Source organism: Argopecten irradians, chromosome 11 (genome assembly GCF_041381155.1).
Source record: "Argopecten irradians isolate NY chromosome 11, Ai_NY, whole genome shotgun sequence".
Taxonomy (NCBI): Eukaryota; Metazoa; Mollusca; class Bivalvia; order Pectinida; family Pectinidae; genus Argopecten; species Argopecten irradians.
The window spans coordinates 1,593,962-1,607,520 of NC_091144.1; the positions used below are offsets into that span (position 1 = coordinate 1,593,962).

General features: G+C 36.2%; 1 protein-coding gene across 1 annotated transcript; it reads left to right on the forward strand.

Annotated features, from left to right (window-relative positions):
- Positions 1 to 1,163: 1,163 nt before the first annotated feature.
- Positions 1,164 to 9,196, forward strand: LOC138335654 (uncharacterized). Its single transcript, XM_069284818.1, has 3 exons — positions 1,164 to 1,596; positions 5,402 to 6,566; positions 6,713 to 9,196. The coding sequence occupies exons 2-3, from the start codon at positions 5,417 to 5,419 to the stop codon at positions 7,483 to 7,485; spliced, it is 1,923 nt and encodes a 640-aa protein (XP_069140919.1). The 5' UTR covers positions 1,164 to 1,596; positions 5,402 to 5,416; the 3' UTR covers positions 7,486 to 9,196.
- The last annotated feature ends 4,363 nt before the right edge of the window (positions 9,197 to 13,559 follow it).

Genomic DNA, 13,559 nt, shown 5'->3' on the forward strand with positions numbered 1-13,559 from the left:
TTTACTCGATACTTTTGTACGGTTTAAACCCCTCAAAACATTAGATGATACATTTACTACACATAAATGCAACAGAGCAGTATGTTATGCAACACAATTATTTCTTGCAATATGAATCACATGGCAGGTAAAGGACAGGATATCAGGAGGAGATACACGTCAGCCAATTCTTACGTGCCTCTGGGTGCTGGTGACGTCATCTCCTGAGAAACTACTCAGGTTACAACTTCGACACTGTTTTAATATGTTTTAAAATCGGCAGAAGGGAAACAACTCTTACATTGAAGGAGCCGTCCACAATCATAAAGAATAAACAGCAATGGATATGCTATACAAATCAATATCAACAAACTAATGCAGATAATGCAAGTAGCTAGATACGTCAGTTTAAAACAATCGCTGTTTATAAAATCTAATAAATGTTGAGATATTTAATCGGAAAACAAAATGAAACATGGAAATTGAAAAAAAAGAAACTAATCAATCGATTTGTTCTCATTAATTCATACGCAATCTGAATAGTATTGATTAATATTCATTCAATCACAATTTTCTCTCATTTTTCGGCATGAGCGCATCGGAGGACAACTTTTTTGGGAATATGATTAAAGTTGTATTTTACTACACTCACAAAAATAAGCCATAGTTGGTCCTCTGATGCGGTCGATGTAAAAAAAAAGTACTGGAAACCCCACCCAAAAACATAAATTAGACGATGTTGCAACTTTTTGATCATTTAAAAATTTATATATTGCAATTAACAAACTATCTTTTCCCGAATAAAATAACTGATATATCCCATGTGAATTATAAGTACACATAAACTTGATATTTTGATATTTATTTACGCTTATTAAGTATATAGAACGGGTGTGACAATATTTTTGAAACACCATATAATAAATAGTAATTAATACGATATAAGAGTGCTAAAATACATTTTGATATCTAATGACCTTTAAACGATACAACACCCCATTTCCACAATAACAACAAACACGTTCCAACGTACTGGCTGTGCTTTTGATACGATAGAGAGATACTTTTGTAATTCAGCTGGTTACTATAAGGGTTTTAAACAGGATGTCCATTCTCCATCTGTGTAATACACAACCAGTTATTGTTGAACGATATATACATACGCTATACCACAACTGCCACAAAGCGTTGGGAATTCCCACTCCAAATTTAGAATAACTTACAGGTGATCACATGATGCGTCATACAGAAACTCGCTATAAGACCATTTACTCTTGTTATAAACTTACGTTTACACTTGCGACTATACAAATCGAAAGTAGGAATTCCAAAGTGCACACAAATAACGTTATCGTAATCGATGGATATTAACCTGGTATATGGATGTGGACATGTAAAACAGTGTTACATGGCTGGGCAATAACACACCTGGGACATCCAGTAACTTATATCACATGTTGCTAATAGAGAGCCTTTGAAATAATTTATCCATATGTTGTCAGGAATATTGTGTTGCCTATATATAGGTTCTAGTATGCAGAAATATGGCATGCAGTGAAACCTCACAACCGCTGAGTACGTACTGACTAGTACTGACCAGTCGAGACACAAACACTGGTGAGTAGATGTTATAGATCTTAACCGGGGTTTGTTCCAACGACAATATCATGTTTACCTTAGTGTGTCCTATGTACTCAAATCTGTTCACGTCGATATAATAATCACCGAAGCATAACGCGGGTAACATTCTTGCTCACACCATGACTGACCTGATCCCGGTCTTTTTGGAAAAAAAAACTATCTTGACGTTGAGTGTTTGATAATGTAAGCCTTTTATATCTACAACATAATATGTACTGTATTAAAAGGCTTTAAATAATTGGAGCTTTTTGATAGACATTAACTGGGAACAAGAAAAAATACTATCCGACGAAAAAACATGTTATAATATGTTAATGACCACGTGATTTTAACTCAGCAAATTTAATAAGTTTTCCTTTATATTTGATTGTAGCAATCACTACTCCTGTCTGGAAATCTTAGTAGATAGATTTATAACATGCATACCCTTGGGTAACCATGCAGTACAACCTGGGGACGTCACTGCATCAATGATGTTACTGTTTTTCTTAAATAGTAGTATTATTTCTAGGACGCAGGCTGGTTGCACTGTAAAGGAGGCAGAAAGACATCTGTCCGCTACAAATATCAATATATGGAAAATGTACTGACAGAAGAGGCTTTTTTAAAACTCTGCGTTGAGGATATCAATATGTTGAATATTTCAATTGTGAAATTATAGTAAAAACGTGGAGGTTTTGCAGGAAAAGTACTGTTTTATATTTGGTTATGAAGGATTAAAAGGATCTTTCCTACCGTAAGGAAATGACAGTCGAGGGTTAGACTGTCGTGAATTTCCTGTCCTATTGTTTAGTTTAAGAATGAATGATACATCTTCTGCACCTTTAACTTAAATCAGTTTAAAACTATAATAGTCTACTTTGTATACAAACTCTATCAAATTGACGATTTTTAGGTCATCTGACACGAAGACACATTTTGAACTTATTAGCGAGTTCTACCAATGGAATTTGGCTGAAACTTGCCTGAAACGACTCTGACGTGGTCATGACTAAGTGTTGTGATTTTTCGGGTCGATCTAAAATCCAAGATGGCCGCCACAGCCGCAATCTTGAAAACACATTTTTAACTTCTCATTGACAAGTTCTACAGGTAAGATTTGGCTGAATCATGCCTGAAATTGTGGCTATTAAAAAGTGACTATTAAACTTGGCATTTAAGTTCCGTACTAACTTTTAAGAAAATGGCAGAAAATGCATTTTTAGTACATCAAAGGGACATAACTTTACTACATAATGTCGACCAAAAAAGTTCGATTGTCGGTCAATCGAACTTGACCAAGCCCTTAAGGCATTTGACCTTGTTAACAAGTTTGAAGAAAATCGGTTAATTTTTTTTAAATTATTGCAGGGAAATGGCAGAAAATGACTTTTTTATTAAATCAAAGGGCCATAACTCTGCCAAATTGCGAGTTGCGATCGAACTTGACCAAGCCCTTAAGATATTTAACTTTGTTACCAACTTTGAAGAAAATCGGTTAAGGTTCATGTAAAGGCTTTAAACAGTGATATTTTGCAACCCTAAAACTCATTACTGTGCTGCAATTGAACAGAACTAATTTCATCAATTGTTGGTATATACCCTGGCTAACTGTCAGTCTTACTGTTGATATGTAATTTGTGAAGCTGCTTGTAAAACTCAGTAAAATATGAGAAAAATGTATATTTCTGGAGAAGACATAGAACTCGTGTGAATTGCATTGATGGAACCAAATATTCATGCCATCGTGTTCAGTTGTGAATATGCCAGGTACTCCAACAGTTTGTTTGGCAACATCGGACCAGCAAATAGCGTAGGAGCCTATTGTAGTAAATGCAAATGGCTGCTATAAATGGCGGATCACAAATATCGCATATAAGAAGCCATCTCAATTGATACAAATGTTCTTATAGACACCATAAGGTACTCTGAACATGACAAGAAGACTCTTCACGAAAAAATAGTTCAACCGATCTGTTTGGGGCGGAAAATGCAAATTTCCGGATGGAACCTCAAAGTCCATATTATAACTATTTTTTTTTCGTAAATAGTCTTCTTGTCATGTTCAGAGTACCTTATAGTGTATATAAGAGCACTTGTATTTATTAGTTATTCTACGGAAGTGGCAGAAAATGACCTTTTTTATTAAATCAAAGGGCCATAACTCTGCTAATTAAGATCTGCCAAAAGTGGCCATCGAAATTGGCTAAGCCGTTAAGGCATTTAACTTTGTTACCAAGTTTTAACAATATTAGTTTTAACATTTGTTAGTTATTACACAGAAACTGCAGAAAAATGACATTTGTTGTAAATTAAAGGGTCATAACTCTGATAAATAACATCCGCTGAAAGAGTTGTTCGAACCTGGTCAGGCATTTAAGGCATTCAAGCTTGTTACCAAGTTTGAAGAAAATCGGTTAATATTTTTCACAGTTATTGTACGGAGGTGGCATAAACTGACTTTTTTATTTAAGCAAAGGGTCCTAACTCCGCTAAATAAGGTTCGTTGAAAGTCGCGATCGAACTTGTCCGAGTCCTTAAGGCATTTAACCTTGTTACTAAGTTTGAAGAAAATCTGTTTACATTTGTTACACTTATTGCACGGAAATGGCAGAAAATGACGTTTTTAGTAATACAAAGACCATAACTCCGCTAAATAACCTTGTCACTAAGTTTGAAGAAATTCGGATTACATTTGTTTCGGAGAAAGCAGGGGATAAAAACCAATAATCCAAATCATTCAACATATTCGAAGTCAATGAAATATTGATATATTATTGTATTGTATCATTATTACTCAGATAAGTCTTTTCATCGGATGAGCATCAAAGATATATGTGAAGGAAGGTGGACATCCGATTTCGATGATGAAAGTTGATCGGGTGTTCTAATTAAAGGGTGATACAGATTGTCCAATTGGACTGGACATATGAATGTTTATTTGCATATATTAACTATTGCCACTGTTTCTGTATCGATAAAATAATTTGGAGCAGATCTGTTTATTTCCCTATAACTTAAGTGCAAAACGTGATCATGTCCGGTACGTATGGATACATGTAAACATTGGTGGACTTCCTTTGACATTCCGCAAAATCACGTGTCAATGTTTACAAATAACACATGTACGAAACAATCGGATACACACAAGAAAACAGATTTATTGTTTTATTGTTTTATTGCTATTTGACATAAAAAAAGAACTATATTTTGTGATGTCATAGAAAAATAGAGTGGATGAAGCTAGTCAACGGCGCGCTATTTCTGAATGACTGTTGTGTACGGTTAAACTAAACATGACGACATAATTTTGACGGCGAATAGCACACGGTAAATGATTGTAACTGATGTTCTGGTGGATTCTATTGTTTAAAGAAAATATTGTAAATATAATTATTAACCTTACGCAATTTACCTCGTGCTCCATTGGTTAATCATCTCATAAAATACACAAAGTAAGAGGTTAATCCTTAAATGACGTTTTACAGCTTCCGGTTAAGCACGCATCTAAGTTCTGAAGTGCAGGTATCTCTGTCCGATGGGGTAAAAGGGATATTCTACTATCAGGATCACACAATGTTGTACAACCCTCTGGTAGAATATCCCTATCTTTCACAACAACGTATGCAAGAGTTTTATATCATCGTATAATAGTCACATGTGAATACTACAGTCTCCCAAAACGGCACCCACCAGTAATACACTCGTCGCTTAATAAAGGAAGCACATGTGAATGATATTTACACCTGATTTCATTGAACCTTACATACACTGCTACATTTATTCTGTTTTACATTTACAGGATCTCCCATCCACTATGTCGGACCAGTTGTGCGAGGATTCCTGGATATTGTACCATGTTCTTGACAGGTTGATAGGAGGTCGACCAATGGTAACCATCAGTAGGAGACTGACTCTTATAAACGATCTATTATATAATGCTTCAGCAGTATCACAGGTACAGCTGTCTACGGGAAGTTCAGCTGAAGGAATATTGATGAAAGGTTCGGACAAAGACTCGATGCTGATTGACAAAATGGTGATTATTTTAGACTTTGATCAGGAATCGTTGAGCATAACCTCTGATCTTCGTAATGAATCTGTGTTTATCATGAGAGACTCTAACGACCGACCTGGATATGTGAATTTGGAATTAATCAATATGAGACAGCAACCTCCCGCAATGTTGTTAGAATCTATTGTTCCTTTTGGAAATTCACATTTTCTATCGAGTGCATTGTATACACGATGCGCTGCGTTTATACTCAGTACTGTTTTCCAGGTCCCCATAGAAACACATGGACCATCAACGCCTCTGCTGAACGAAAAGAGTAAAGTAGGCTCTGATATGGATATCGTTTGCGCTTTCTCCTGTAGTAGTTGGCCAGTAGTGGCTCATGAATGGGTGACAAGATCCCGGATGTATAATTGGCCAGTTGCGAGTTTGAGAGATCAGATCGTTAATGGTGGATGCTATGTGGTGCCTGTTGGGGATAAGACATCAGAATATGCGTTCATGCAATGGAGAATTTCATTCGCGTCTGCGGAACGCAAGCTCATTCATTCGTTTAGTCATGTCCAGTTCCTTGTTTACTGTCTACTCAAGTACCTCTTCAAACAGGTGTCCGACAGATTAAAAGACATCTACGGAGATGAAGATATCATTTCATCATATATCCTCAAAACAGTTGTCTTTCATGCGTTGGAAACTACACCAACATCTCTGTGGCAAGAGAAAAATACATTTCTTTGTTTCATGCTATGTTTGAAAATGTTATCCGCGTACGTGAAAGCTGGACACTGCCCAAATTATTTTATTTACAAACACAATATGTTTCTTGGAAAGGTTTGTGGGAACCGTCAACAAAAACTGTATCGTTTTCTTGGTGATATCCATGATATGGCTTGGGGTTCTTTGTCTATTGGCACGTTTTATCAAACCAACAGTCGGCGACCATATCGATCAGGTGAAACGCGGGGAATGGGAAGCAATTCTCATTCCATCAACTCGATCAGAAAAAGAATGTGATTTGAAAATCATCAGAGAAACGTTGCAACCCGTTCACAATTATTCAGCTCCTGGATCGCTAAAACTTCTGTGTAACCTTTTTATATAAATCCGAGTCAGACATGGACGACTTCATCGCTTACTATGGCTTGGTAAACGGGATGTCCGTAGAAGGGATGGAAACATTTGCGAACGACGTCTGTGATAGGGGAAATAAAGGAATGTACAAATCACTCAGGAGATCAAAAAGGCTCTTAACACCGCTGGTCTCAGCATGTTCAAGTCAAGGAATTTTACCATTAGCAACATATCACTTCCAGACCGGGAATTACCAGAAGTCACTGGAGATGTGTGGACAGGTGATAACATACTGGAAATTATATGTTAATGACCACCTAAGTATGAAGGATGAGATAAGATATGAACATCTCTGCTGTGGGCGCGGATATACCCTCCTTCAAAAATGTCAAATAGCATGTTCATCAGATATAAAGATTACCAAGAATTCCTCGCGTATGTTTCCATACCAACTACAGCCAGAATTAGAGCGCTGCACGTTAGGACGACTTACGATTTCTCCAGTTCCGTATGCTATATTTCTGTCATTCCTGTGCTACCATGAGCTTGGTGACACGAGAAGACGGGATAAAACACTAACAAATCTACAAATTATAAAGTATGATGAGGTACAGGGAGTAAGAAAATTCTGGATTGTCCACAATCTAATCGGGATTTGTTATGAAATGGTTGGGGATATATCCGGGGCTCTGAGGGAATACAGGGCCTCTATCAATGACCAAACACCCTTACAATGCCTAAATCCTGCAAAAGAGAGAATAGCAAGACTAGCAAAATACCAATCCAGTGGTGCCATTTGAACACATTATGCAGTTGTTTGCAGTCATTGTATCGCGTCTTTTGTAGGCTATGAACATTTAAAAAGTGGTAAAGTAATGCTGAACATTAGATAGTTTTGAGTCAGATATGACATATTTATCAATCTGCAGCATATTGTCTATTTGTCGTTAAAACAAATACTTTCTTATTTTGACACCACTCGGCGATATTGATCTGCCGTCTTTCAAATCATATTTAACTCGTAACCTGTGATTTTGCAGGTAAACAGTGAAATGAAAGGTACTGTGTCAAATAAATATCTATATTATATATATTTTAACACAAGGCAATTCAAGTATATATATATATAGTGGAATATCTTGCTGTTATATTGTAATCCCAAACCAAGTAGATACCAATGTCACCAACCGGATGTGGGTAACTGTAGTTACGCTCTACAAAAATAGTGACGATGATTTAGGTCAGATTTCGCATGCGTCAGTTTACGTAATTTTTAAGGGTTTATTCGTGTCATCTAGTGAATCAGTTACCCACTGACGAGATCATAACATGCATTCAGTTACCGTCAACATGGTCATATTTACATGGCTATTTTCTTCTTTTATAGAGATTTAAAGTTGAGCGCCACGCTTCAAAATTTAGTTATTTTATCTTATAAATACATGTTATTGACTATTATTGCTCATTGTCATTTGTAGATAATGCTAGATATTGTTGTATCACAGTATTTGCTTTGCAGGATTTTTTATTATTATTTTTTTTTACAATTTAACATAAATTTAGAACTGTTTATAAAAAAGTATCCCTAAATTAATTATTAAAATTATGCATCATTGATGTATATCATGTTAAATTTATTGATACTACATGTATATTAAATTGACAATGTTTCTTATTTAAAAAAAATCATATTTCAATAGTAGTCTATGCTATTTAATTAAAACACTTAATTAATGTTTACCTGTATGATTTTCTGGTATTGCACGAGTCTGAAGAACATCATTCCGCATTGTCCAATTTTCATCAATGTTGCAGGATGTAACAGTGATGTAAGATTCCGTTGCACGGGAGCTCCATCCATTTGTAGTGAGAGCTACCTAGGATTAGAAAATGATATACAATTTACTGACTTTAACTTAGTACACATTTATTCATTAATGCTCCACGAGTTATAATAATAAATTATGATATATTATGAATATAAATCATAACCAAACTTTATTATAATAAACGCAAATAAATATAAGTTGTGACGCTACATGTATATGTGTACACTGGCTAATGTACACAACAAACCTATATAATCACCTAACCTTTCCTAAACAGATATCATGAGTTATTTAGGCTCACTTTGTCTTACCAATTCAGCATGTTGTAAACTCTTCTTCACTTCCTCATAAACATGTGAATACATTTTAGGGATGATAATTTCCGAGAAAGTTTTTCTTGACGGTACTATATACCGAGGGTCGCATTCACTAATCATTTCTTTGAAATCCGTCGATCTTTTACAATAAATCTCGGTACTTTAGTTGTTATTCTCTGTGTCTTTTCTGATGAAGATGGGTATGGCTTGTGTGTGGAAAATGCTTGATTGATTGACTGTTGTTGTGCTTGTTTGTTATGCGAGATAATGTCTGTGTTACTTCCGCTCGATGTTTGCAAACACTTACTACTGGACGGGACGCTAGCTGCAGTAGCTGGGTGATGGCAATGCAAGTGAGTCGTCAGGTTCGTTGTCCCGCCACTACATTTAACGATTGTCCTACACAATCGACATCCAGTGATCTTTTCCTCGCTATTTCTTTCTCCTTTACGTACGATAAGGCCAAAATGCTGCCATACAGCCGCTTTGGCTTTTGGATTTTTTACGAGGTTATCATCCATGCCTATGAAGGCCGCCATTTTGAAACGTTATTAAGCACAAGATCGATCGTAATCTACCTATAATAACATCCAAAAAATCCATCTTAACCTATGCATTTGGCTGAAATGTTGTTAAAACATATTGTTATGTATGACACTAAATACATGTAGTTATGAGATAAGGGAGATAACTCCTATAGCTTTTTTTATCAATACATCCTATGAAGGTCATATCATTGATTTAGGTTATAGAACTTTCTAGAATTTAATCATGTATAAACAAATATGTTTGTAAACATGTTGATTTTAAGTAGAGATCTAGAATGATCTATTTCCAGAAAGTTATGTGTGTTTACTTGTTTACTGTTTTTAGTTAGATATTTCTAGAAGTAGAAGGTTCTCCAATATTCTTGAATTACGGTTTAGCTATATATACTCCAGCTGTCCAAGGCTAATCAGAACTGTAATGAGACCTGTAATAAGACATACCAAGAATTGTACAGCGCCATATAAGATTCTATTGGGAGAGCTATTGTGACTTTATCTGTGGATTATTACAACACTTTGTTTGGATTTATTCATATTGCCTGGAACTTTACAAATCATCGGTGGACATTCAATTTCCTTGTGGATTTGTGATTATTGTTAATTTGAAACCTGGAAGGATCAAGGATTATACCAGGACATTCACATACAGATAAGTAACACTTTAAATCATCGTATTACTCTTGTACCACCACGAATTACTCTAGATATTGTAAACCATCTATGTATAATATTGTATATATAATTAAATTGTGTTTTGAATTTAGCTGCTGGTTTCTCCTTTCTGTTATTCGTTAATGTAACAGAATTGGGGGCTCGTCCGGGATCGATATTTAATTTGTGAAATCTAACTTTGAAAAATTAATTTAGAAATTTTCAAAATTTGTGTACAAACTTTGAGTTTACATTTGAAACCAACAGCTAGATAAATATGACTACTATGCAGGTAGAACAGTTTGTTAAAGCGCCATCCCTGGAAGTTCTTTTGCAAGTTAGTAAGAAGGATTTACTGTTATTGGGTAAACATTTAGGCCTTACTATCAAAACTAATTTGAGGAAAGCTGAAATTAGGAATGTAATTATAAGATATTTTGTTGACAATGGCAAATTTGACTCTAGTGCATTAGATAGTATAGAGGAAACAGTCACTTCAGAAATCCAAATTAGACAAATGGAACTTGAACATGAAATGAAAATGAAACAAATAGAGAAAGAAATGAGAGAAAGAGAAATAGAAAAGGAGTTAAGAGAAAAAGAAATAGACAAAGAAAGAGAGTTAAGAGAAAAAGAAATAGACAAAGAAAGAGAGTTAAGAGAAAAAGAAATAGACAAAGAAAGAGAGTTAAGAGAAAAAGAAATTGAGAAAGAATTAAAAGAAAAAGAGAGAGATCAGATGTTAGAGCTAGAGAAGCAAAAAATTCAAGCTGAAACAGAACTTAGAATTAAAGAATTAGAACTAGCTTCTCAAGACAGTTCAAGTAATCCAACTTTTATGGGTTTACGAGGAAACAGAGTTTTTGATGTCAGTAGAAACATAAGGTTAGTTCCTCCTTTTCAAGAGAAAGAAGTTGACAAGTATTTTCTGCATTTTGAGAAAATAGCTGACAGTATGAAATGGCCTGAAGATAAGCTTACAATGCTTCTTCAGAGTGTCTTGATTGGTAAAGCTAGAGACATTTATTCTTCTTTATCTGTAGATGAGATTTCAAATTACCAAGTAGTCAAGAAAGCTATTTTGAAAGCTTATGAGTTAGTTCCTGAGGCTTACCGCCAGAAATTTCGAAACTCGAGAAAGAGAGATGAACAAACTCATGTAGAATTTGCCAGAGAAAAGGAACAATTATTTAATAGGTGGTGTGATTCTAAAGAAATTGATGAGGATTTCGGTAAATTGAGGCAATTATTGTTGATAGAGGAGTTTAAACGTTGTGTCCACACAAACATAAAAACTCATTTAGATGAGAGAAAAGTTGAAACACTTAGTGAAGCAGCTACAATGGCTGATGATTACGCTCTCACCCACAAAGGCTCATTTGTTAAAAACAGTTCTCAAGACAAAAACAGTACCACAGGTACTAGTAAATTTGGTCAGCCTAGGAACTCAACCTTTAGTGGCCCTTCCAACGACAAACCTAAATTAGGTGATAAAACTGAGTCTGCTTCTAAAACAGATGATAGGGTAGGTGTGGGGTCTCCTTCTGGTCCTGTTTGTAATTACTGCAAGAAAGTAGGGCATACTATGTCTGAATGTTATTCTCTCCAGCGTAAGGAGCAAAGGCGTAAACAGTCAGTTCCTTCTGTGTTAGCTATGTCAAAGCCTAGTCAGAAACTTAGTGATATTGTGGAAGATTCTAAAGTGTCTGTTGAAATTAAGAGCTCAGAGTCTGATAGCGTCTTGGAGAAGTACTCTCCCTTCATTTCTGAAGGTTTTGTTTCACTTACTAGTGATATCACCAACTTGAAACCTGTGAAGATTTTGAGAGATACTGGGGCTTCTCATTCTTTAATATTAGATGGTGTAGTGCCTTTGTCTGAGGAGACCTCATCTGGTAGTAGTGTTTTGCTTCAAGGTGTAGAGTTAGGTTTTGTTAATGTGCCTCTCCATTGTGTTTATTTAAAGTCAGATTTGGTTACTGGGCCTGTCACCATTGGTGTTAGACCGGAACTTCCCATAGAGGGCGTGTCGCTCATTTTAGGCAATGACTTGGCTGGAGAGAAAGTTAGGGTAGATCCCTTAGTGTCCAGTATCCCTGATAAAACAGATGATGCTGAGACTATTCAACAGGAATTTCCTGGTATTTTCCCTTCTTGTGCTGTAACTCGTTCAATGAGTAAGAAGGTTTCTGATGGTGCAGTAGTTGAGGATCATTATAGTCCAGGGTTAGGTGACACTTTCTTGGCTCATGATATAGAGGATGTCGGGAGCAAGTGTGATCTTTTGAGCAATCCTGTAGACTTTGATAGTAATAGAGTTGTTCCTAACAAGGGTACTTCTTTGTCTGACATGATGAGTAAATCATCTTTGTCTAGAGAGGAGCTTATAGTAGAACAGGAAAAAGATCCTGAAATCTCCTTACTGTGTAATCGGGCTTTGAGTGAGGAAGAGGCGGAGAAAGTCCCGGTTTGTTACTTCCGTAGGTCAGGTGTGTTGATGCGCAAGTGGCGCCCCCCTGATGTGTCTCCCGAGGAAGACTGGAAGGTTGTCAATCAAATAGTTGTCCCACCGAGGTATAGGCAAGATATTCTAAGTTTGTCTCATGACGTACCTATGGCAGGGCATTTAGGTGTGACCAAGACTTATAACAGGATCTTAGATCACTCCTTTTGGCCCAAGTTGAAACGGGATGTGGCTGATTTTTGTAGGTCTTGTCATACTTGTCAGGTGGTAGGGAAACCTAATCAGAAAATCCCTGTTGCACCTTTGCACCCCATTCCAGCATTTGAGGAACCATTTAGTAGAGTCATTATAGACTGTGTAGGTCCTCTACCCAAAACTAAGTCTGGGAATGAGTATCTTTTAACTATTATGTGTGCTTCCACACGCTTTCCTGAAGCCATTCCACTCAGGAATATTAAAGCCCCTAACATAGTCAAGGCTTTGGTTAAATTCTTTACATTGGTTGGTCTTCCAAAAGCTGTCCAATCGGACCAAGGTTCAAATTCCATGTCTGGTATTTTTCAACAAGTCATGTACCAGCTCCAGATCAAGCAGTATAAGTCTAGTGCTTATCATCCAGAGTCTCAGGGTGCTTTAGAACGTTTTCATCAGACATTGAAGAATATGATGAGATCTTATTGTTTTGAAAACAAAAGAGATTGGGACGAAGGTATACACATGTTGTTGTTTGGCGTTAGAGAATCTGTACAAGAATCTCTTGGCTTCAGTCCCTTTGAACTTGTGTTTGGACATACTGTACGTGGTCCTTTGAAAATTTTGAAAGACAAAATTTTGGACGAAGATTCTAAAGTTAATCTCTTAGAGTATGTGTCTAACTTTAAGCAAAGGTTGACAAGGGCATGTGAACTGGCAAAAGAAAATTTGGCCGTTACTCAAACCAAAATGAAAACATGGTATGATAAAGATGCCCGTGCAAGAAGTTTTGATCCAGGTGACAAAATTTTGGCTCTATTACCAATACCGGGTCAGCCTTTGCAAGCTAGATATTTTGGACCTTATGTTGTT

Bases quoted from the DNA above. Each gene is read 5' to 3' on its own strand.
- LOC138335654 (XM_069284818.1), top strand. From the start codon at position 5,417: ATGTCGGACCAGTTGTGCGAGGATTCCTGGATATTGTACCATGTTCTT. The intron at 6,567-6,712 runs GTGAAACGCGGG...TAACCTTTTTAT, and splicing joins TCGGCGACCATATCGATCAG to ATAAATCCGAGTCAGACATG.